Source organism: Solea senegalensis, linkage group LG7, assembly GCF_019176455.1.
Source record: "Solea senegalensis isolate Sse05_10M linkage group LG7, IFAPA_SoseM_1, whole genome shotgun sequence".
Taxonomy (NCBI): domain Eukaryota; kingdom Metazoa; phylum Chordata; class Actinopteri; order Pleuronectiformes; family Soleidae; genus Solea; species Solea senegalensis.
Window position 1 is genome coordinate 24,394,821 of NC_058027.1, and position 24,806 is coordinate 24,419,626.

General features: G+C 39.5%; 2 protein-coding genes across 5 annotated transcripts; one reads left to right on the top strand and one right to left on the bottom strand.

Annotated features, from left to right (window-relative positions):
* Positions 1-343: 343 nt before the first annotated feature.
* Positions 344-6,780, bottom strand: eif3m (eukaryotic translation initiation factor 3, subunit M). The gene is made up of 11 exons (XM_044031109.1): positions 6,651-6,780; positions 5,641-5,773; positions 5,219-5,357; positions 4,900-5,023; positions 4,616-4,710; positions 4,100-4,183; positions 3,915-4,014; positions 3,145-3,226; positions 2,276-2,419; positions 1,796-1,856; positions 344-589 (listed from the first exon to the last, which is right to left on the bottom strand). The coding sequence occupies exons 1-11, from the start codon at positions 6,690-6,692 to the stop codon at positions 466-468; spliced, it is 1,128 nt and encodes a 375-aa protein (XP_043887044.1). The 5' UTR covers positions 6,693-6,780; the 3' UTR covers positions 344-465.
* Positions 6,781-16,794: 10,014 nt separating this feature from the next.
* Positions 16,795-24,097, top strand: wt1b (WT1 transcription factor b). Of its 4 annotated transcripts, none has more exons than XM_044029644.1 (9): positions 16,795-17,492; positions 18,912-19,034; positions 19,789-19,888; positions 21,208-21,288; positions 21,770-21,872; positions 21,990-22,134; positions 22,412-22,501; positions 23,037-23,129; positions 23,302-24,097. In XM_044029644.1, the coding sequence occupies exons 1-9, from the start codon at positions 17,075-17,077 to the stop codon at positions 23,421-23,423; spliced, it is 1,275 nt and encodes a 424-aa protein (XP_043885579.1). In that variant the 5' UTR covers positions 16,795-17,074; the 3' UTR covers positions 23,424-24,097. The 4 variants fall into 4 exon arrangements, with proteins under 4 accessions (XP_043885579.1, XP_043885582.1, XP_043885580.1 ...); XM_044029647.1 differs by having other exon boundaries at positions 23,037-23,120; XM_044029645.1 differs by having other exon boundaries at positions 21,773-21,872.
* Positions 24,098-24,806: the final 709 nt, after the last annotated feature.

Genomic DNA, 24,806 nt, shown 5'->3' on the forward strand with positions numbered 1-24,806 from the left:
GTCATCTTCAGTTCACATTGCTATTGTCACTCCTCATGTGTTCCCAGACAAGTGACCCTCGTGTTGCAGGCCATTTCTCACTGCTCATCTAATACCAGCACGTTGTCCTGTAACTAGGAGCAGATGTTCAGAGCTGCTGGAGTACAAGCCCCCATTAAAAGCCACTGGCATCATGAAAATATGACAAGGTAAACAGTAAGACTGTTGTCTGAAAAGACTGATTATACAGTTGTGTGTATTCCCCATTAAAAGCTCCTGGTAGCCCCCTAAGGTCTCAAGTCATCCATCACAAACAACTTGCTGTACTGAGATTCAACAAAGGAAAGAAGAACAATCAACAAAGTGATCTCCACTGTCCTTTTATTGAAGGAATATAAAAACTGATCAGTTCAGTCTGGGAATCTGGGAAGTGGAAAAGAATAGGGGGGGGTGTCAGGCAGTCTAGACAGTCAGGTTAAGGTGGAATTAAGCAGAAGGGGACAGGGCTTGCAGACTGGTCTTGACGGCTGCGAGGTTAGCCTTCCAGGAGGTGAGGCTGTCATACAGCTGCTGCCACTGTTGCTTGCCAAAGGTGCGATGTGTGCTGTGGCTAACGGGAGTGGAAACAGAAAAGCAAGAATGTTACGCTGATAAAAAAAATAAAAAACAGGCCAAGGTTAGGTCCCCACATCCTGGGAGAAAAAATATCAGCTACGGTAAATGATACAATGTTAAAAGAAAATATCCTGTATGATTTAAAAGCCATAAGAACAACAGACATTGCTTTGTTGTACAGTCATACATTCCATTTCAGTACAGAAGCAAACTATTTTCTGGACCATGACTGAATAAGCTTAAAGAATTATTGGCCATGACTTGAGAGCAGAATGCAGTGATTCAATGGTTTCACTGATGGTGAAATTCTAGGCCCGTATACTGATGTTTAAAATTACAATTTGACCAATAGTGATGGCAGTGTTTTGTCTGATATTTATGAACCTGCGACAAAAGAATGAAGGAATGACTTTACATGTATGACTGTAGTTATACAAATGATAGTGTGATACTGTGAGGGGCTGAAAAGCATACAAAACAACCTTCAACACAAGTATACATACCCCAGAAAAACAGTCAACAATGTGAAGATTGTTGACTAACCCTAACCCGAATATAGGATCTATTCTAGATACATATTAAATTGTAAATTCTTTTGACCTGGTATTAGCATGAACAATTACATGTGCAAGCAGTTCCCACTCTACGTTGTTTTTACATAAAGTTAATCTAATCACTATCACTATGTGTCCATTGCTGCTGTTAGCATTGGACTCCCCTGACCCTATGTCACCATAGGGGGGAAGAGGTTCGCAAACAGCTTAACCTCATAACCAGAGAGAACCACCTAATTGTGGAGTTCTGGCCCCTGATTGGATAAAGAATTTTGGCATAATCAAAAAAACTACTAGATTTACTGTCACTGACAAAATAAATCTAGATCTGTGATAGTTACAGCTATATTTTAAATATGATATTTCACTGATAGCAAGTCCTTATATAACGTATCAAGCACAAGCACTAAAAATGATACAGTAAGTGTCAAAGATGATGATACCAAATAACGGTGCACATTTATGGACCCTATATAGCTGTAGTTAGTGGTGACAATATGATTTTCGGGTACACTTTTATGACATTCAAGGTAAAGCACTCATGGATTGTTACCAGTTACAGATGTTTTTACATGTCACATGGACCTTTAATCGCTCAAAATGTCACACAGTTAAGGCATGCGTGATGGTTTAATGGAGCTCCTTACCTCACAACAACTTTTTGCTGTGTCTGGTCGATTTTGCAGTACACCATCTTGGTTCGAACAGCTTAAAAAACACAAAGCAGACAGGAGAGAAATTACGAGATAGCAAAGCCTCTGACAGAAAGCACTAAAAGCTCCACAGACACATGAGTGCTTTAAGAGAGAATGTGCTTGGAAAATGAAATTGGAGAGGAGGCTAGTCCCGGTCACAAAACACTTGAAAGTGCTATTCTGGCTTTTTATGGCAATTTTTTTCAAAATCAATGCTAGTTCATAAAATCCTACTCATGTCACATCATCATCACCAGTGAGTGAAAGAGGAAACTTGGCGTTTTTGGTGGAAGACGGTTATAAATTAATGACAGAAGCATCAGGTCACTGTTGACTTTCCCCCTTAACTTTCACTGCTTGCTGCTGTGAGAATAATATAGCGATTAAAAAAAGTCAGAGAGCAAAGATTAATTTGAGGTGAAGTGCTTGTACCGTCAATGACAAAAGCCTCGACGTCTTCGGCGCCAATCTGCAGCTCCTGTTGCATCATGTCAAATGAGATCTCCTTGAATTCCGATGCCATGCCCATGAAAGTCAGCAGACGCATCTTGGCCATGTTTTGCTCGTGAGACAGACCTGCAGAGCAACACACCGCAGGGATCATTAGGCACGGAATGGTCACAGTCGGTAACTCTCAAACTCTGGGAGTTTCCCTGTGAAAACTGATTCTGCATTTAGGAGCAAGAAGTCAGGGAAAACTACTCATTAACACAAACATCACACACAGACACACTGTCTGTTTTGAGAATCCATCCTACACATGCTTTTAATTACACCTGAGCCGTTATTACATAGAAAAATACACACACTGCTGACACAGGCACATTCCTTTACTGTGACAACAGAGAGCAGTACATTGGTTCAGTATGAACACAAGTTGTGGATGTAAATTACTATTAAATATTTGAAACCAACTTATTTTGTAATTTCTCAATAGAACACGCAACCTTCCAATGTGTTCTGCAGAGGAATTTATACCTAATAACTTCCCAATCCATTACACAGACAGGATAAAATGTACTAGTATAATACATAAAACAGTATTTACAATGGTAAAATAAGGTTGCTTATAAAGCTTTGAACAGTAATACATTCTGAATAGATTAATATTGAAATAAAATATTTACCTCCTATCTCCATAGATATTGTTTATCCTTGTACAACTGCATACACATATATAGCCCATGCATTTTTCTCTACAACTAAAACTGTGTGCTGCACTTTCAAGCATGTGTATAGACATGTACTGTATGTGTCTCTAGATTTGATACATTATTAACATGGAGAATATGGCTACTTACCAAGAGAATCAATGAAGTCTTTGTTACTCTGGTAGAATTTTACATATGCTGCTAACTTTGCACTCACAAAGATGGTTAACAGCTGAAAAAGGCAGAGAGAGAGAAATGTGTTATCACCACAACTGGCTCTTCTTTGAGTTCATACAATTTAAACTACATTGACACTTGTTACAGCAGCAGAAAAGTCAAAGAGGAAAACCAGGAGCAAGAGACAAATATGAAATGAGAAATAGAAATAGGCAAGAACACTGAAACAAAAATAAATGTATAAACATCACACTGTCTTCATGCAAACAGGTTTGTCTTTGATGAATTAATTACTAATACTATCGGAATTACAAGTCTATTGACCCTTCAATAACCCAGAGGCGTGGTGTCCACACACCCAAATTAAATAAAACAAACAACCTGATTTCTCAACCTTTTCAGCTGGTATTGAAACTTCCTGCTAAGAGACACCAATACTGGGCTGTGCTTGGTTTAGCTGGCACTGTGTATCACAATGCATCTTATGTTCAAACCTGTGTGTAATTCTATTTTCTAACATGAATTAAGTGAGCTCAAGCAACCTTGAAATTTGTTACAATGGCTTGTGAAAAACTTGTTTTGAGAAACAATGTTTTCAATGTTCTCTGTGGGCTATTCAGACTCTAGTTTCCAGCATATCTTTTCATTATCTAAATGATTCAGACTCTAGTTTTTCATAAAAACAACAAATGAATTATCTTTACTATGCTGTACAATGTTAAAAATTACACTTCAGTACTTACATCATGAATAAGTTCTCCCTCAAGGAAGCGAACAGGTTTCAGAGTGAGGAGGTGGTCGAACAGGTAAGTGTTGGGGTCTTTGAGAGCTCGGACAATGCACCTAAATATTGGATGGTTGAACGTATTAGAGCTGAAAAGTATACCAAGGCTACAAGACACAAATCGAACAATTCTATCAAATTTACCTGTGGGCATCAACTCGTGCTTGTGAAGCATTGTCTTCTGTGTAACTTCCTAGGAGCTCCACCATCACTTTGGCAGCAGGCTCACTGAGAAATGAATAAAAATTGTGGTGAAATTGGATTTAATTGAAGGATAAGGCACACACTCAAAATGGTAAATGGTCTGTATTTCTACAGCACTTTAGTCTTGATGACCACTACCATTCGCCCATTCAATAACACATTCATACATCAGATCTATGTACGGTGCTTTTCTATAACACATCTTTCATGTCCATTCATTAAATGTCATTTAGCAGTCGCTTTTATCCAAAAGAGACTTACAATGGAATTGACTACAATGAGCCAGGGGTGGAGTTGAACTTGCGACCATTGCTACCATGATGTCTTTCGCACACAGGGTACCAGTCTTAACCACTGAGCCACTCCACCCCACTGGCACAGCTGTCAACAGTAATTTGGGTTTACTTGGGGTCACACTCAATTACCTTCCAACATTTACCTTAAATTAACATTTACCTTTTTTTGCAGTCAACCAGAGCTTCATACACGAGCCTTAGGAGTGTGTGCTTCTTCTCTGTGTTCAGATTCCAGTCAACAATCCACTTACGCACCTGATCAGGGAGAATCATGCATCACAACAAAAAAAATCAGCTATAGAGGAAAAATGGTGACTGTCAATATGTGTACAGTAGGACAAAAACATTTGCTTTATTTACTGTAACTGCAGCCAAAAGGATACCTATACGAAAGAGCCAATTGTTAATGACAATTTTTCAGGTGATCATAATGAATTTAAATACCTGATCGAGGTCAGTGGGGATGAAGGCGATGGCATTACAAGTTGCTGCCACCTTGATGAGGCCACAGAAGACTGTATACCTCACAGGCGTGTTTTCATCCATACCATGAAACAGGTTGCTGAGCCTATAACAATGCAAGAGACAGTCATGTATGTAATGAGACTGGATTTCAACGCGTTTTCATAAAAAAAAATAATAAATCAAAGAAAGTGCATTTGTAAAAAATAAGATAAACAATAAGCACAGCAACTAAATATTGTACAACATCAAAAGTAGCTAAATTTGTTTTAACAACATTAGAAAAACAGGCATCACCCACAGCTGCATTCGGAGGGAGGGTCTCTCTCCTTCACGGAACTTCACCAATTTCTCACAAAGACTCTCAATGAGAGCCTCCTGCTTCTCTGGCTCCACGATCAACAACAGGGACACGATGCTGTTCATGACACTCTCCACATCTGCAAAATATGGGAAATGGACACACTCAATGTTGCTCATTCCAGAGTAGTTGCCAAATGAGCTGCTTTAAATACTTCACTTTAACACAACTAACTTGTTATCAATAATAACTGTATTTGTATAGCTCATGCTGGATTACTGTGAAGGTGCACAAAGACAAGATTTTCCTACATACTCAAATAAAAAACACCTTTCTAGGAACAGGGCCTGAAGCTATTATACCATTCAACTTATAAAGGTGACGGAATGTAAAAATCCTTGGTGTTGTTCATCCTTACTTACCTTTATCATCATCTTTGAGACAGACATCACATGCCTCAATGATCTGAGCAAGATCTACATGAAGCCCGCCTTCAGAGTTCTCCTCTGAAATGTCAGCTCCTTTGGACTTGATGTAGGCTCTTAGCTCTGAAGCCTGAAGACATTGACGTTATTAATATTAATAAACAAATAAATGACACCATAAACATCACTGTACACATGTGTGCATAGTAAGTGTAACATTAAAAACATAGATATTACAGCTTTTTAGGTATCAGTAAATTCCCTATGAGTTCGAAGCTATGAGCTGCATACAGTATATACACAATACTGTATGAGTGTTGTGTGTGTCATAATAGTCAGCTTTGCAATACTTGCTGTAGGAACTATAGGGGGAATTAAGGCTAGACAATATTGGAGCAAATGTTAAAATAGCAAAAAAAATGACAAAAGTAGAAGAAACCAGCTAACAGTTGTCTTACAACACATTTGACATAAAGGATTTAATACAATTCTAAATGTTTACATCTTACACATTGTTTGTGTAAAGCATTTTTCTTTTGCAATTTTAGGAAGATTTGCAAATGAAAAAGCTAAATATTTACTTCTTTATAGCACTTAGGGGTTTCAGCTATAATTGGCATGAAACGTAGAGTCATTCATCCTTTTGCAGTTGTTTGTTTGTGTGCGAGCCTGTGTAAGTAGCGGTATAAGCTTAGCCTAGTCTTAAACATCTGGAGCTATATTTGTGTCATTATTATCCGTAAATATACACCGACTGTGACTGATAACAGCGGTAATTCATAAACACAGGTTAAATGGTCATTTAAACCCCGCCATAGTTCACACGGTGTGTGAACTCACATTATGTTACATTACTAGCGTAGAGCTAACAATCAGCATGCACCAGTCAGCAGCTAACCGTTAGCTACCTAGCATGCTAAGGGAACTGGTTGGATAGTTTGCATTTCTCGACACGTGCGCAGGCAGAAATGTTGACATGTTTTATAAAAAAAGGACACTGTTGGTACCTGGTCTTCTTCCGTAATATCGATAAACGCCGGGACGCTCATTTTGGGTGATATTTCTGAGCCTAGATGATGAAATCCACGCTCACACCACGGCTGAAACCTGAGCGGAAAGGAAAAGAGAACGACGCAGGTGAAACCTTTGCTGTTCCGGGTCAAGTTGTTAAAGGGACAGTAACCTATTATTTTCATTGTTGACGTTTCAGATTTTAATTTTTTAAAACTCCAGTCCGGTCGTCATGTGCTGCAGTTCGCATTGTCATGGTTTCAGGAAAAACATAAAGTTTAAATTATACCCTACCCAAATGACACCAAGTGAGTTTGAAGCAAAATTAACCCCACAGCCACAAGATAGGTGCCACCAATCACTTTTTGGCAACTGGAATACTGCATGTTACATGCCCAAGCCCTCTAGCCCTTCACAGGTTTTCCAACAGGTTAAAATATAATACAGCACCATAAGGATAACCATTCCATTCATCCCACCTGAAATCTAACAACCATCCACTCTCACACTCACATTTACAGTCATTTTAAAGGACTAATTTGCCTAATCCCCAAATCTGCATGTTTTTGGACCATTGAAGGAAACCGGAGAACCCAGAGAATACCCCACACACAGGGAGAAGCCATAAGGATAACTGCAAACTGCAAATCTGTAAACAATTTTAATTACACTAGTTTCCAAGCACATAAGGATATCCGACATACCTTCACAGTTAGTGTTGGAGTCTTTGAAATCACTTATCAAGCAGAATCGCTTGATTGCTCCGTCTCCTATGGCTTTGAGAGCAGTGATCAGGTTAAATAGAAAGATATTCAGATAAAGAATTGCATTTCCAAATACATAAATTCCCTACTTTATGAATAGTTATATTTAAACCATATGAGTACATTTTAAAATATACACTACTATTATAAACATGAACTATCGTGTAAAGACAAAAATGCATTTATTCATTAATATTTTATTGTCTGCACAGCTTCAACCCAGGCCTCCCCGTTCATCAGAGGTCAGTCAACCTCATAAATATTTTTAATCACCAGACTTCCAGCAACGTTACCAAATCTTTCATTCTTTCCCATTCAGATATCAATCTGCTCTGTGGAAGATTAACCCTTGGGTCCTGGGTGAGAGTAAAGGCCCACAGGTGACACTGATCCCAGGGAGAGTCTATCTGATTTATCCATCTGCGTGGACCACCATAGCAGGCCTGTCCACTGTGGAAACACCGTCAGTGTCACAGGGCAGGTCTTTCATCACTCACACACACACACACACTGACCTATGGGTGCACATGTTGGGCCATCCTGTCCGCTGGTCACACTGATGATTGAGGTGAGTGAGGTGAAAAGGGTAAGTGGAGCAGAAGTTCACCCTTAAACTATGGAGTCAGGTTACTTTAACAGTTGAGGTGTTTAATGTGCTGTACTCACTGTGTGGTGTTTTTTTTCTTTTTCATGTCTATGCACTGTGGCTTACAGTTCATCTGTCACAAAACGATGTCTTTTCTGGGGGTAATTCCTGAACTATGGAGACACATCATACCATGTCATAATTTCTTGAAAGTTAGCGTGTCATCTTTCTCTTAGTAGTTACAGTTAGGGAACTGAGCTAGAGCAATACCTTAAAATAATGTGCTGAGGGGAACTGGCTGGTGGAGACTTTCACCACACTGGTAGTATGATGCGTCATTCTATGAGGAAGGCAAGTGCCTGGTACTGAATCCCACTCTTGTAAGCTGTCATAGCAAAGAATTTATAGCTGCTTCTCTACAAGTGTGCTTGTGTAACACTGAGGTTTTCACGATCTGATTAACAGCTGTTGTCAAGGGCCTGGTCTACTTCAAGTCGCGAATAAGAGTTTTAGGGGCTTTGAAGCTCCAGGTGCATAAGAGACATTGTTTTTTGTCTTCTTTAAAAGGTCTTTAAATGCCACACAGTGATATGACGCTGAATAGCCTTTACATTATTAATGGTAGGATGTCCTGAACATAGCATGGATATTGCACCACACAGGCAACACTTAAGCTCCAGGAAGACTGTACCTGGTACACGTTTTAAACTAGGATTTAGTCTGTTTTCACTCTAAATCTCACTTTGCAGTGTACTCTTCATAACATGTACGCCGAGTTTACACTCATGTGTGTAGAATTCAGTGGAAGAGTGTTGCTCATTCTGGTTTTGTTCCTCAAATTCACTTGAGTTTGTGAAATCATTACAGACATTGCCAAAGATAATTTGTGGTATTGTACCTTTGCAGCAAAGTATAATGTTTTATGTCAGATTGTGGCCTAAATAATAACAGAAACACAACAGAGTTATGCTCTAAATCAACCATAATGTTTTTACAGTCTCCAAGAACGTGAAAGGAAAGTGAATGCAGTTAGGATTTTTGTTGATTTAGTTTTAGCTTGGTGAACTCAAGAGAGTGGCAGCTGATAATAGTGTAGGAAAATGTGGGCCAGTGCGATCCAACCTCAGTATTATTCTGTGGGCTTCAACATATATTTAAATCCTAAATTACTTGTTTATAATAAGGTTAGATTTTCTTTATTTAATGATAAACAATTGTGTGTGATTTCAGCTCTATAAAATGTGCAGGTTTTGTGGTTTCTGTACTCCTTTATGACACCTTTGTTTGTGGACAATTAGAGGAAATTGTTGCGTTATTGATCAAAGGTTTTCACAATTTTCTGACAGATGTTGGGCCAAATATCTTAGTGATTGCCTGAGAAATAATCACCAGATTAAATGATCATAAAAAAGTAGCCTTTTATTAGTCTACTAAAAATAATTCAAAAATGAATATGTGTATATTGGACTGAATTTCAACTTTTTAAAATTGCATTACTGGCAAACTGCCAACTCAGTTTCCTCAAAGATAAATGACTGTGTGTTAAGTATAAGTCGAACCCAGGTGTCTGCTTTTTCCCCTGTCAGCCGGCCAAGTGGTGAGAGTCCATGTAAACCAGTCATCGTGGTCATCATCCAACATGGCTGCCCACCTTCCACCTACTAATTGTCTGGTTCCCACAGTTCTGCCTGGCTTCATAATCTCTGAAAAATCCCCTCGCTCAGCCTCATCTATCAGCCAGTGACCTTGTCAGGCCGCATTGCATGAGCAACTTCCCCACTTCCCTCCATGGAGCCAATGGCTTGTTAATTACTTGTGAACTGACACACCCTACACACACACACACACACATGCACACAAATACAAGTAACAAATAATCGAATAAAGCCAAAGTTTCAAACAAAAGATGAGTCAAGAATGCACAATGGTCCAAGGCATGCACAATTCAACGGGGTCCTTTTGATGGTCAGTAATTGTCCACAGCTGCAGAATTTCATTCTAAACATTTACATACTTTGTCAATTGCTTTAAATATTTTTTGACTCTAGTCCAACCGCTGAAATAATCCTCATCCTCTGTTAATTGTAAGTACTTCATTATATCAAATGACTTATCACACATACTGTAATTTGATTTGAAGTGGCGAGCCAACAACGTCAGTGCATGCTGAGAACACTGCTCTCTTGTTAACAGCTGTTACATAAAAAGGGGCAGTCGATACCGTTAACCTTGACTTTACTATTAGTGAGTCATATTTTCCACAATAGACCTTTACATTACCAAGGGTAACTAAATTCATTTAATTAAGCTGTTTAGTTGTTTATCTTAAAACGTAAGTGTTGTTTATATAATCTAATCTAATTCTCTCGAGGACCTTGTAGTTATTTGTTAGCTTCTATTTGGATCTGTCCACTTTTATCTGTTGCACGTTGAAACCCATCGATATGTCATTTACTTTTTTCTGACCTGTCATTCTGAAACCTTAAGCTTTACTGTTTGTGTTTGTGCCATTTCATTTTAAACCATAAAAAGACCATATCAGGGTGAGACAGTCTTTGACATCTTTGATGTTTATCTCACCGTAAATTTCACAATTTACTAAGTGTATACTTTGGTAAAAATTGAATGTGCTTCTGTTTCTTCCCTACCAGCCACAGGGTCATTTGTATATCCAATCCAACTTTATTTATAAAGCACAGACAGACAAACACACAAATCCAGCCAAAAACAAAATAACCTCAATTCATTTGACACTGGTATCTGCACGTTTCTTAGCCATAAGACGATCAGTCATACAGCTACAGTTTGATACACCTTTGCTTTAAATTTACAATATATAACAACTCTATACAGGCCCTAGAGCAGTGGAAGTCAACATGAGGAGAGGTGGCTGGCACATCAAATACCATACTTTGATTTAACGACCAGCATTATATCACAGCAAAGGCTGCAGCAGTCAATCAGTAAATGAAAGGAAGCTTGTTTCTTTAGTGTTGAACTATGTGAGGTTGTTAACACCCCCCCCCCGATATGGTATATGTGTTCTATTTCTAATAAGAAAATAAGTTATCGTCTTGGAATTCTGACATTCCTGTCTGGAACAGTTGAGTCGAGGAACCAGAGGACCGCTTCGTCAGACCACTCCATCTAAATGATGGAGTGAACGAAAGAAAAAGAGAACGAACAAACATCCCATTTATTTCCATTGAGCATATGTTGTATAATATTTGGTTTGATGCTTTAGTATTTAGCATGTGACCTTATTGCATTTGAGACATCATTTTGACTGAAAAGAAAACCATAAACTATAAAGACTCTCTAATGAATAATCAGTTTTCTTAAGCAAGATAAACAAAAAAGAATGACCTCCTTTACACTGTTTATGTCTTTATTTTTGCAATTTGATAGCTAGTTTTAGTATGAAAATTCTTCTGGAAACCAAGCAAATTATATACAAATTGTTCTATATTTACAGGCATGCCTGGATACATGCAAACTCACTAAGACTGAGAAAGTTGCAGCAACATGGAATTTCCCTTAAATTAAGACATTACAGTCAGACTCAGTTCACGTTGTCAGAGTCATCCTGTAAACATTTTTCTCTCACAGTCTGTAGAATGAGACTCATGACAACAGACAGTAACTGCGGGAGATTATGTGAAAAGTTTTCTGATGACTGCTTTTACGCCCCAGCCACAGCTGCTAGGGTGTGACAGCAGGAGAGAGGCAGTGGTTTACTGTAAAGAGCTGATAATAACTGGCCTTGATTCTGACACTCAGGCACCTGCTGGGATGAGACATACAATGGGTTAGTCAACAAACCGCAACGAAACACTTGTTAATACATTAGTTTGGATTTAAAAGTGGAAACAGTATTTGGAGGGACGCATATGTAACAATTTAATCTCATTAAATTATTCTTAAATCTACTCACTGTTGCACTGGGTGATGTTCCTTCATTATAAACAACATGGACACTTTAGTATATTCTGAGTCAGTCCCTTATAAATATGTAAATATGTGCATCACATGTGAATTAAAGCTATAGGTTCTGTCATCTTATTTATTGAAATCTGGCAATATTGTTATAAACATGTCCATTTATTTAAATTGGGCTGCATTTAATTATTTACTAATGTCCCCGTCTGTCAGTGACCAAACGCCCAGCTCATACTCTTGTGAGAGACCAAAGTCTTTACAAAAAGCAAACAAAACGAAACAACCAGATATTGGTGATTGCGCTGTAGCATTTCCAGACTTGCTATCCCTAGCTTTAAGTTGCAGTTGAGAATATTTCCTCAGAAATGCAATTTACTTCTGTTTAAATAATGTTTACAGAAAATAAGATCTTACTGAGGTTAACAACAGATAGATAAATAAATGAATAAATAAATAAATAATTCACAGACTTTTGGTGACACGTGAGTTGCACCAGAGTCAGACGGGAGAAGATGGTTCTTTACTTTGATCTGAATGTTTATATTCCAGGGTTTAAAGTATTTTCACTTTGCATTTCGTCCTGGAACATCCAGCTTGTAAATGAACATAAAAGAATATGGGTGAGAGGCTAAAGGTCAAAGGTGGTGATCAACATGAAGGAGAGATGGTGTGTAAAACATCACTTGGACTAATGTTGTGTCTCACACACGCACCGTAGAAATCCTTCTTCCCCGCTTCTTATCTCCAGTCTGATATGCAGCACTTTGAAGAGCACTCGCAGTTGATAGAAGAGGAAATTAAAAAGTGGAGACTGTTGTTTTCCTGTGTGGGTTATAGTTGAGAGAAGCAGTGTATGAAAAAGAAACTTAAACGCATTTACGTAAATGTATCGAGCAGTTCACGAGTGCGTTCGGATTTTGTTATCTCAGAAAGCAGAGGCCTGGATTTCACACAACCCAAACAGAGAGACTATTGATAGAAGACAGAGAAAATAACTCCTTTTTTTCTTTCTTTCTTTTTTTTTTTAAAGAAAATTACTGTTTGCTGTTGTGTTTGTTATCAGTTTGTTTCCATGCCCACACAAAGATTTTTTTTACGCCACTGTCAGCACATCAAAATAACACCTGTTGATTTCTGGCGGTCGTCTCCTGCTGACTGTTTTCCTGATCATTTTTTTTTAAAAGTAAATAAATCACGTCATTTTAAATCACTAGTGCTCTTAATTTAAAGGCAGAGGCAGTTCAATAGACTGTCTATCTTCAGATGCAGTAGCCTGAACACAGATTATTAAAATGGAAAAAAAAAGTCCTTTTCTTTTTAATGTTTCCTGCCAAGTCACATATCTGCGTAGTTTATCATTTGTCTCTGGCTGGAACAAGCCCTTCTCAAATTCTCTCTTACTCATCACGCTGTAGAAAGTGTATTTCAGAAAGGTCAGAGGCAGTATTGACCGTTTCCCTTCTTCTACCACAGCGGTGTTGTTTTAAACCCTGAGTTAACCAGAAAGTGAGCTGAAGAATGGGTGTGTTTGGGGACTGCCATCCGTCATCGTGCCTGAAAGGCTTATCACATTTGATGCATCCCTACTAAAGACTCCACTGGGGACGGTACAGCCAGCATTTGCCTTGGCTCAGATGAACTCAGTTATTCTCTCTCATTTTCTGGCAAGAAGACACTTCCAATTGTGCCACAACCTTTTGTACATGCAGTACATTATTTTAGTTTTCTGTTTGTTTGTAGTGGGTGGACAACAGGAGGGATATTTAAAAAATGTTTGGGGAGAAATTAATTTTCCACGCCACTATTTTTTAAGTCAGCTACGTGGATGTCCTCTGCATGTCTGTGTGATCCCTCAGGGATGCGTTTCTGCTTTTGCACTCGTTTGTTTCCCAGAATAGAGCCAGTCAGAGCTTGCTCAATCCTCTCTATGACCACAAACAACCGAGACACATCAGTGTTTATCCTTTAGAGGTTATGACTTTTGTAACTACATTACCTTTACATATGCAATGTACATGATAATGTGCAAACTTGCCTGACAGTGTGCACTTTGTATTGTTGGTCCACTATATTGTTTCCATGTTTTATGTCTATTTGTGGTTGTACTTAATAAAGGATCACTATGTATCACTGTGTGTACATTACTATGTGTTTTTGTGTGTTTGTGTTACTTATGTCACATCAAGGGACTACAGATGGAAATAGGCTATTGGCTACTAAACAATGTTGTCATCAAAAGAGTTTAGATTAGTACTAAACTCTTATTATTTACTTCTTTTGGCAATAATGGCAAATAGTCGACACTTTTTGATGCTTTTTCAGAGGAACAATCAAATTCACCTTTTAAATGCCATATTGTTTCTTTCTTTTTTATTATGACATACATGCAAACTGTGTCTGTAACCTGTTTGGAAAAGATAAGACTTTGACTAATCAGTGAGAGAGTGCTCCAATTGGCTTTTCTACTAAGCAGCCACTTCAGATGCTATTCCAGCACTGGCAACAACTGCCTATGCTGCAAAGAAAGCCGGAAAAAAAGGGAAGAGTCAGACAATAAACCAAATAGAACTAGGTCTACGTTGTACAAGTGACCATGTTCCCTGTGGTGCTCCATACAGAACGACAGACAGACAGATGTTCCTTGAATTAACAGAGAGATGTTTTCAGACTGACAGCTTATGTCTGCCATTCTTCCAGATTTCGTTTGTTAACAGTAATTGTTTGAAGCAAGTGATCTTGCAAAATAAAGATGATGAAGTCAAAAGTGTAATTGTGCAATGATAAAGTGACAAGTCAACATGTACATGAGCAGTTTGACCTCTCACTTTTACCTCATTCACTCTCCTGTTCCTGTCCTGATCTTTTTTCCTTCTCATTTTTGTCCTTCACATTTTCAGAAGAGTTTTCCCCCCTGGTTGTTAATGCTTCACTTAATGTAGCATAGTATATATTTTTTTAAAGAGTGAGTGCTGATTGCAACATGTTTTCACTCTTTACAAAAAAACTTTTAAAGAAAGGAGGAAACAAACTGCTGATCTGACAAAATATCATGTTAAAAGATCCTCAGCAGCTGTGTCGAATTCAAAGGTATGTTTGACGTGACTCAATTCCTCTGTCGTTCTACACATTACCCATGATGCAATTTTTGATTACATTTTGTTAAATGGCTAATGTGAACTAAAGTTCCTTCTTAAGTCACAAGACGTACACTAAAGTACCCTCTAGAGTGATAAATATGAAGAAGTGCCCTAAGCGAAATATTAATTTAATAAATGCATTTAATAGATGCAGACGCCCTTGCAACTTTGTTTCCTTTGGATGCCCTAATCAAAAAGGGTGTTGTTATGAAGTTCCCTACATGTGTCCTTACAGGAAATTATATCAGTGCTGTATAGAAAATGTCCATCTTGGTGACAGAAAGTGATGCCATGCTGTAAATTATGTACATGCACAGGTGTGCGACAATGTGACACCTCTCCATCGGTTGTAGGTGCCCTTTTAATTTTCACCCCTGCCCTTCCAAATGTCTGTGCACACCACTGGTGGGTCGTGGGTGGTGTGATGAAGAGTGTGTACAGTGCTCCCACACCTTTGTCTCCTTCGAATGCAGTCATGGCATAATTTAGACCTTTGACCTCTCTGCTTTATGCCACTGCACCGAGTTAAGCTCGAGCTACAGCTGCAGTGTGCATTTTTGTTGTTGTTGTTGATGTTATTATACCTCTGTTTGGTGTTTGTGGACAGAAATGACGCAACATTATTTGTGTGGTGCATAATTCGAGTGTTAGTGCACAGGCGCTACTACTTACCTGACCCTTCTTTGTGTATTGAGTTCCACCCCACTCTTTGCAGCCATCTACTCGTGCAGTGTTGCTGCTGCCGCCGCCTGTATTTCTTCACATAACACCAGTCACTGTGGCAGTGTCTCAGGGCGACATGAGATCAAAACACTGAGAAACAGAGAGAGAGAGAGAGTTGTGTGGAGCTGATAGGCTTAATCAGCGTTGTGTGAACTCACTTGACACTGGGTTAAATGTAACTGACATTTGGTTGTATATAAAAGCTATGTACGACAGCTTTAAGGTCAAAAACCCTATCTCTAAAGTCCACACACACTGTGAAACAGTATTCTTACCAAAAGCGGTAAGAACATTTTCTTCATGTTTTATCACATTTGAGTAAATAATTTATTTTAAGTTGGGATTCAGCCCAGCAAGGGATTGTAAAAAATAGGTCTGTCAGAAAAATGTATTGAATGTCAAAAAAAGTCCCTAAATGTGTAGGAAAAATGGGACATGTCGATAAAGTCGAACAGTACAAATTGAAGATTCAACTTCATGAAACTTGTTATGATGCCTGACTTGTGATGCAAGTGTTTTTTCACTCATCTATTTTCCTCAGACATTGTTGCCTCATCCAGTTAGAACTGCATTTTGAAAGTGGGGGTATATTTCATGAGTCAGAGAAACCAGATGAGTGACGATAAACATCTTCACGAGGTAACAGAACAAAACACCACAGTTTTGCTATAACTCTTTGCTGTTCAGATATGCATGACTTTCAATACACGCTTTTAAAAATTAACAATTAGATTTTTACAATAATATAAAAAGAAAACACACACATTTTCAAGTGTTCAAGTTGAGCAACACTGAACAACATGAACCGGGAATCAAGAGCAGTGACGACTATTGCAAATGTGACGTTCGTCAGGACAGAAGTCTAGTCTGTGCTGGACAGGGAGTCATCTTCTTCTTCTCAGCCTCCCTCGCTCCTCCCACTGTCCAATGAGTTATGCAGTATTTGAGTCTTCAGGAGAGTAAGCAAAGCCAGACATTATAGAGACAGAGGGACAAGGCACTGTTCTCCTCATACACACTCTCTACTTTAAAACCCTAGAGCCTGCTTGAAATTTGGCGCCCAGATTATTACGCGTTTAATCATTATTTCCTTCATCCCTGGAGAAGCAAAAGGTGTCTCCAGTAGTGATCTGTGATGTTTGAGTTTTCTCCACATTTATTGTTTCCTCTGTTAGTGTTTTTGTTATGCCCTTAAGACTTTTTTTTTAATTTACCCACGGCGTCCTCGTCTACTGGAATATCGTCACTTCTTCTTTGAACAGTCTTGAACAATGTTAACCGAACCGTATGGAGCCATGTCTATGGGGTCAGATGTGCGGGATCTGACCCTCCTAAATTCAGCGCCTCCCGTGCCACCCTTACCTGGAGGTGGCGGAGGCTGTGGGATGTCTGTTGGCAGTGGCCAGTGGACCCAGCTGCTGGACCTTCACCCTAGCTCTCCCTACAGCTCCCTGTCCTCCCACCCCTCGTTAATCAAGCAGGAGCCAAGTTGGGGGACGACTGACTCCATCGAGGACCCTCACTGTGGACTTGGGGCCTTTACGGTGCACTTCTCCGGCCAGTTCACAGGGTCAGGCCCCTGTCGAGTTGGAGCCTTTGGAGAACCAACTCCGGCTCAACCCAGAGTGTTTCCTAGTGGAACCTACCTGCCCAGCTGCATGGACAGTCCTCCTGCAACCAGGAACCAGGGTAAGCACTCTGAGAGTCACACTTTTGTTTATGCAGGGGGGCTGCAAATACAAGCATCAGTTGTTTTCACACTCCATCAGTGAAATCGAGGTGTTATTGCATCTTACATTTCCGGCGATGTGTTCATAATGTGACTCCAGGGTTTGCCAACAGTGTTGTGTCTAAGCAGGATGTTATGTGCTGTCCTGGGTCAGACTGTCCCATCTGAGGAAGAGACTTGACAGGTTTCTGGTAACGGTCTGGGTGAGATCACAATAACTGCTTTCCACTGGGGTTTATCATGCCTTTCTGCAGAAAAAAAAAGTTTGATCATGATTTGTTTACACATTCACAAATGTTGTTTTTTTAAATTAAGGATAAAGCATTGAAAATATAATTTCCATCTGGGTCAAGTGCAACATCTGTAATGTAAACTCTCATACTCTGACCTGTTATTTATTTTCTTTCTCAAATTACAAATAGTTTGTGTTTCGCTTGCTGTGTTGTACAACTATGAATAATTCTCTGACAATTTTGAGAAAAAAAAGTTGAACTTCTGTCAATTTATCAATGAAAAAGAAAAAAGAAGAAAAACAACCCGTCATGACTAGTAGACTTGTGTATTTATTTGTCTTTATTCATCCTGTTCTGTGATAACATGCATACATGTGTTGTCTGTTCAGGGCCATGTTAGTCAGTGTTTAGCAATTTAAACCTCTGTGTTGTTTCCTCAGAGGAACTGAAGAAGTGATAAAATACTCCAGGGATTTAACTCGGGGTTTGTGAGTCACTTCCCTATGAATTTTCAACTTCTCCCTCAAGGGACTGACTCAGGATTTTCAAATGCCGTACAGAAGCCTTCGATAAATGCATGAAAGTATTATTATTGTTCTTATAGGTCACTGACGGTGCATGTGTGTACAAATTTCATTAACACCACCAACTACAAACCTTAACCTGCCATGAGTACTCTCTACTTCTACATTTTCCTTCCTTGTAAGTCACGTTGGATAAAAGCATCAGTCAAATGACTAATTTTATGATCATGTACCTTTTAAAATAAGCCTTATTCTGCTGTAGCTTGTCTTATATACTGTTATATTATCACGATATACTGTATAATTATTAGCATGCTTTCATGGTAAGTTAATACATTTGTCTACTGGACAGTCAGTAATGTCTTTGACAAATTTATTTTTCCATCTGCCTTTAAACCGCAAAGCCAAAGGTAGATGAGTGGGTTTTAGTCGAGTGATGGATGTCTCTCACTCTGTTGTAACCCCAACTAAGAGTTACTACCAGCAGGATTCAGATTACTGATCAGATACTGGAGACTTGAGAATGTTATAGTCATTTGTGGGACACTAATGTAATGACTCAACCAGGCTTTTAACCCCCACCCCCCGCTTCTCTTTATGTTTTCTTTTTCTTGCTCTTCAGGTTACGGAGCGTTGGGTTTGGACAGCAACCCTGGTTGTGGTCACACCTCGTCTCACCACACGCCTCAGCTCACCAGCCTCTCCTTCAAACACGAGGACACGCTGTCACCGCCAAACAACATAGGTAAACTGTCACTGCACCCTTCCACTGTACTGACTGGCAGACCGTCGTGTCACAGCAAGGTTATAGAAGCAACCTGTCATTTCTCATCCTTATTTTTTTTCCCCACAACCTCACTCACACAGGTGAACACAAACACGGCCTCACTCTCACTCTCTGTGAGCAAACGTACGGCGGTGAATGACTGTGGAAGTGAAAAGTTGAGGAAACTGTTTTTATGTGACTCTGCTGGAATGTCAAAGACTGTCAGGGGAACAATAAACTACATGAACCTGAAAAGGAAACACAGCTTGTTATTGGCCTTTTCTGTCATTTAAAAAGTAGACCCGTGTGCTACTATATTTTTGAAATAAACAAATGTATTTCATAAAAAGAATATTTTTGTGAATATTTTACTTGATATTCTATTGTTGGACAAGGGGAAAAAAAGATTAATCATCAAGTAATGTCTTGGACATAAAATGTTAAAAATGCCAAGGGTCAAATTGGACAAAACAATCCACCTGACTGCAGTTTGTCTATCTTCTGATATTTTACAACTCACTAATAATCAAAATAAATATTGTTCTAATACTTTTATTTCTTAAATTTGTTGAACTTGCTGACTTTGTTGAAGAAGTTTTAAATGACTCCTTTAATCCAATTTCAACACATTTTTAGTCACATAACCCAGGCCTATATTATATAATATCATACATACTGCACATATTAATTAAATCCATATAAATGTGTGTATTTTTTCTTGTCTTGTACTCAGTTGAACAGCAGTATGTGGCTCCTCCTCCCATGTTTGGGTGCCACAGTCCCACAGATTCTTGCCAGAGCAACCAGGCCCTGTTGCTGAGAAACTACAACAGGTACAATTATTACTGCTGCCTTCAAATAACTCTTCCTACACATTTTCAGACTCCTTCCTCCGCAGTTAATGTCAGAGCGTGACCGCCTAACATCACTTTTAGAGGTGTGAACTCTCTCTGATCCCGTGTTAAGCCCCGTGTGTCTCCGCTTGCACTGTCTGGGGCTGTGAATCCTAATTTGTCCTGAGGTTAAGTGTTGCCCACTGGTGCTCAGCAGGCCAAAACAAACACCGCCAGTGATCTACTGCTGATGTGTCTCAGTCCACGCTGCGGAATGAGGACAAAAGTAAAAGAGACAAGTTGATTGAAAACAAGGGGGTGGGTGGGGGTCACTGGAATAAGGAATCTGCTTTTTGGCATGTTTTCGTTCGGATACAAAACATCTCAAAGGGTAAATGAGACAAAATTCTTCGAGTGCCGTGCCGCACTGTTGAGACAAGCAACATGTGCGCCCAAAATACTGGAGCAGCAGTTGATAAGAAATGGGAAGACTGTGTGCTGCACACACATGAAACCCTCACACACTCAGAGTGTGTGTGTGTTTTTGTCGGATATCAGTGAGTCTTTGCACATAGTTCAGAGCTGATTAGCAAAATATCGTGATCCTTACCTCAAGGACTTCTCCAGGAATGCCGTCCAGAATTCCCCAGAAACTGTTTCCCACCTTTAATGTTACTGCGGATGGAGTGATGTCAGGCACTGGTCCGTGGTGTACTAGGCACCGAGGCCCCCCCGCACACACACACACACACACACACCAGAGTGCACGATTGCATATCCAATTGTGTGTGTGTGTGTGTGTGTTCTTGCATTGGGACCTTCTCTGGCATAAACACTGACCTTGTGAGGACCAGCAGTCCCCATGGAGACCAACATCTTATGTAGCAGTACCTTTGTTTCTGAGGAACAGAGAAAGTTTAAGATTAAAATTGTGGTTGGGTTAGGCATTAATAAACGGAAGTAAATGCAGTGTCCTAAGAAGGACAGCTGCACAAAACTGTGTGTGTGTGAGCACACTAGTGGGATCTGCCAAGGTAAAGAATGGCTCAGAGCCATGTTTTCTAATGAAGTCAGTGAGGAGTGTGGTGTGGGTGGACAGGATGTATTAATAAGCCAACAGTTTGGAGTTTTCCCCGCTGAATGAAATGTCCTCATTAGCTCTATAAAGGAAGGAGGAATGACAGGGAGAAAACACTACAACATAAACACTGTGGCCATTTCTAAAAACAGCGGCACCCATACTCCCGTGTAACCTTTCAATTCACAAAACATGTTCAGTTGTCTTAAAGTTTCACTCGGTCTCCTTGTGTCTCACTCAGCGATAACATGTACCAAATGGCGTCTCAGCTGGAGTGTGTCACATGGAATCAAATGAACTCCCTAGCATCGTCCATGAAGAAGTGAGTGTTTTGTTTTTTGTTCTTTAAACGTAGCACTGAATTGTTGAACGATGTGTAATTTTTTTCTGTGTGGCGGAGGTGGTGGTGCAGGGGGAGGATTTGTGTGGGTGTCATTTAGATGTAAAGCCCTTAAAAAACTTGGTTTCAATAAAAAAGTAATGTTTTAGAATAGTTCTTCCTTGTTTTTTTTAACCTTTCAAAGGTCTTTACTAGACAAAAATGAGGAATAGAAGGTAAACAGCAGGAAACTGTTTGGATATCACATGATTTGAGTAGAATTATAAGAGTCAAATAATTACAATTGTTATTTAGTTGGCGTGTGAATTTAAGTATGGTGTGAGAGAAGGAAAGTCTTGTGTCTTACTTTAAATTTAGATCATCTGAACACAATCTGTCATTTCGTTTTTGTACCACACTGAGTTATTTGGAAACTAAATACTATTTTCAGTGTTTTAATTCATTTGTGGTGTTGCCTCTGCAGCAGTAGCCATACAACCAGCTATGAAAGTGAACCCATAGTCCCACCTCCACCCATGCTCCTCAGTGCCGAGTACCACATACACAGTGTCTTCAGAGGACTACAGGTCAGTTAAAACACACACACAATAAAAATATACGCTTAATCAAACCTGAAGTGAACGTCACTGCTCTGAGAACCCTCTTTAGAGTTTTTTTTTTTTCCCTTCTTCTCTTGCTGAAAGGATGTCAGACGCGTACCTGGCATTGCTCCTTCTGTCGTGAGGTCAGAGGCCAGTGAGAAGCGTCCATTTGTATGCGCTTATCCCGGCTGCAGCAAGAGATACTTCAAACTGTCACATCTGCAGATGCATGGCCGCAAACACACTGGTGAGACGATGAGATTAACGCAAATGTCTGAATAAACATAAAGAGGGGTTGTGTACAATGAGTAGGTGTTATTATGCTCAGGTTTGAGAGAAGTACAACAGTAAAACTAGAGTGCATCAAAACTATTCACAAGATAAATGGTAATAAATGTAGTCGTATTTTGACCGGGTGATGACGCAGATGTGAAACAGGGAAAACAGATTTTGGTATCACATGATACAGATGATGTGGAAATGTGTGGGTGAAGGGAATGACGTGGGGGTGCTATACTTTGCAGGTGAGAAGCCGTACCAGTGTGATTTCCCCGACTGTGGCCGCAGATTCTCTCGCTCAGACCAGTTAAAGAGGCACCAACGCAGACACACAGGTACAATTTCTTATTTCCCTAGTGTGTGGAGAATAGAATAGAAGAGATTATAATTCCAAATAATTAGGACTTTCTGATTATGTTTTCATTGTATGAACTAAATTACTGAAATGAGAATGGATAATGGGAATCATGATCTTTTTATTTCTAAAATCCTGATAATGGGATTTGTTTCCTCTCTTACGGGTTTGTAACTCTCCTTCTGCTTTTTCTTTTGAAAGACAACAGGTTAAAGCTTCAAAAATGATCTCTTATTTCCAATAAATCTGAATCCCCAGAACTTAAGGAATTTAGGGTGCACATTAGAGAATGAGAACCTTGATTCTTCTAGATGTTTACAGGAAACCATATCATTCTACCATGTTCTAAAGCTTGGAGAGGTAGAATCACTCTCTTTGCAACAACCATACCAAACATCAGGGCATTCCAAATGATTTTGATAGAATGCGTTCAGTTTCCACAGTGATAAATATGTAAACTTTCACCATCGCCCCACTTTCACAACTGTGTCTCAATCACCGGCCTCTCTGTGCAGGAGTGAAACCCTTTGAGTGCGAGACGTGTCAGAGAAAGTTTTCACGGTCAGATCACCTTAAGACGCACACTCGGACACATACAGGTAAAAAAAGTGCGTATACCTTTATTTTCTACATCTCTATTCTCCTCATTTGTTTTTGTCACATTGATCCCTCTGACTTTGAGTCATCCACAAAAGAAACAAACATAATGATGCAATGTGACAGTTGAACTGGCTCTAAAGCAACAACTTCCCTTGTTTTTTTCCCATGTATGTTTTTCAGGTGAGAAGCCCTTTACCTGTCGCTGGTCCAACTGTGAGAAGAAGTTTGCCCGATCTGACGAGCTGGTGCGCCACCACAGCATGCACCAGAGGAACCTGACCAAGCTGCAGCCTGCCATCTGAACAGCAAGAAGAAGAGGAGGACGATGAAGGTGATATTATGACTGACGCTTGCAGCTTGGTCAGCGGTCACCGTGATGTGATGTGATGATCGCCTCCCTCCCTTGGCCTCCGTGCAGATGATGCTGAGCAAACGGACTCACAGATGATCCACGAGATCTTAAAGATGCACCTCAACCAGCACTCAGACTTTAAGAGGGTACAATACCAAAAGTAAATCTGAGCCAAGAAGAAGAACAAGGAAAATATTGATTTACTATTTTGGAAAATATCTGTACACTTGCACTGGCTTCTTTTTTTAATTATTGGTAAAACTGTCACCTTGATAATGTGCTGGATCTTGTAAACTGGATTTAGGTAAAAGCTGAAATGTCACTTTTTTTGAACACAGAACTTTTTGCTTTGGGGCAACATTTGCAGCATTAAAATAACCAAAACACTCCAGAATAGTACTACATTTAAATCTTTTAGTGTTATTTTAATACTAAAAGAGTTACATACATGCTGGATTATTGTTATATTGAACTTTAAAGTTAAAAGAGTTCAAATGAACATTTTTATACCAGAGTGTTTAAAACTGACTCACTGCAAAATTGACTGTGTATATTTTTACAGTACACATCACCATCACCCAATTGCTTTGTATATATTTGTATTTGCTTACAATTATAGGCATTCATTTTGTATTTTACTTTGTTCTTAAAATAATTTTTTCCGTATCAACAATTAAAGTGTTTGCTTTTGTGTGCGCAAGATAAAATAAGAGCCACTGTTTTTGTTGTTGTTGTTGTCAGGTTAAGAGGCCACCTATATGAGTGGTGGTGGGGGTGACAGACAGCAAAACAGCACCCCATGGTGATTCTGACAGGGTGCAGGACTCACCCTCCTAAATCACCGACACACATCTTTATCACCATGAACATCTGGAGCCCAATAAATCTCATTAGAATAGACACATAGTTCAGTGTCAGCTGGCTGTACTTCACTGCAGGCTGCCCCTTCTCTGCACAGGCTGGGCCCCAAAACAAGTTTTGAGTGACTATGTTTGTGAGGACTTTAAATTGTCTTTCATTCCAACTTCCAACTTGGCTTTGGTCCCCATGAGGACTGTGAAGAGAAAAAAAGACCTGTACTGGACACTTACTCTAACCTTAACCCTAACCCTACTACTGGCCTAATCCTTAACCTGAGCCTCACCTTAACCTGACCGCTGCCTAACTTTAAAACATGTATCCACCATAAAATGTAGTAATTTGCATCACAGGGACTTTTTAGTCCCCATAACGTGACTGTGTCACAGATTTAGATCCCCACAACATAAGGAATACAAGGATACACACACCGCTGTACTAATAGCACTCTGTACCTCACTTTACGGCCTTAATC

Bases quoted from the DNA above. Each gene is read 5' to 3' on its own strand.
- eif3m (XM_044031109.1), bottom strand. From the start codon at position 6,692: ATGAGCGTCCCGGCGTTTATCGATATTACGGAAGAAGACCAG. The intron at 4,711-4,899 runs GTATTTAAATTC...CTCCCTGATCAG, and splicing joins TCCCCACTGACCTCGATCAG to GTGCGTAAGTGGATTGTTGA. The intron at 4,015-4,099 runs GTAAATTTGATA...TCCAATATTTAG, and splicing joins GCACGAGTTGATGCCCACAG to GTGCATTGTCCGAGCTCTCA.
- wt1b (XM_044029644.1), top strand. From the start codon at position 17,075: ATGTTAACCGAACCGTATGGAGCCATGTCTATGGGGTCAGATGTGCGG. The intron at 17,493-18,911 runs GTAAGCACTCTG...CTTGCTCTTCAG, and splicing joins TCCTGCAACCAGGAACCAGG to GTTACGGAGCGTTGGGTTTG. The intron at 19,889-21,207 runs GTACAATTATTA...TGTCTCACTCAG, and splicing joins TTGCTGAGAAACTACAACAG to CGATAACATGTACCAAATGG.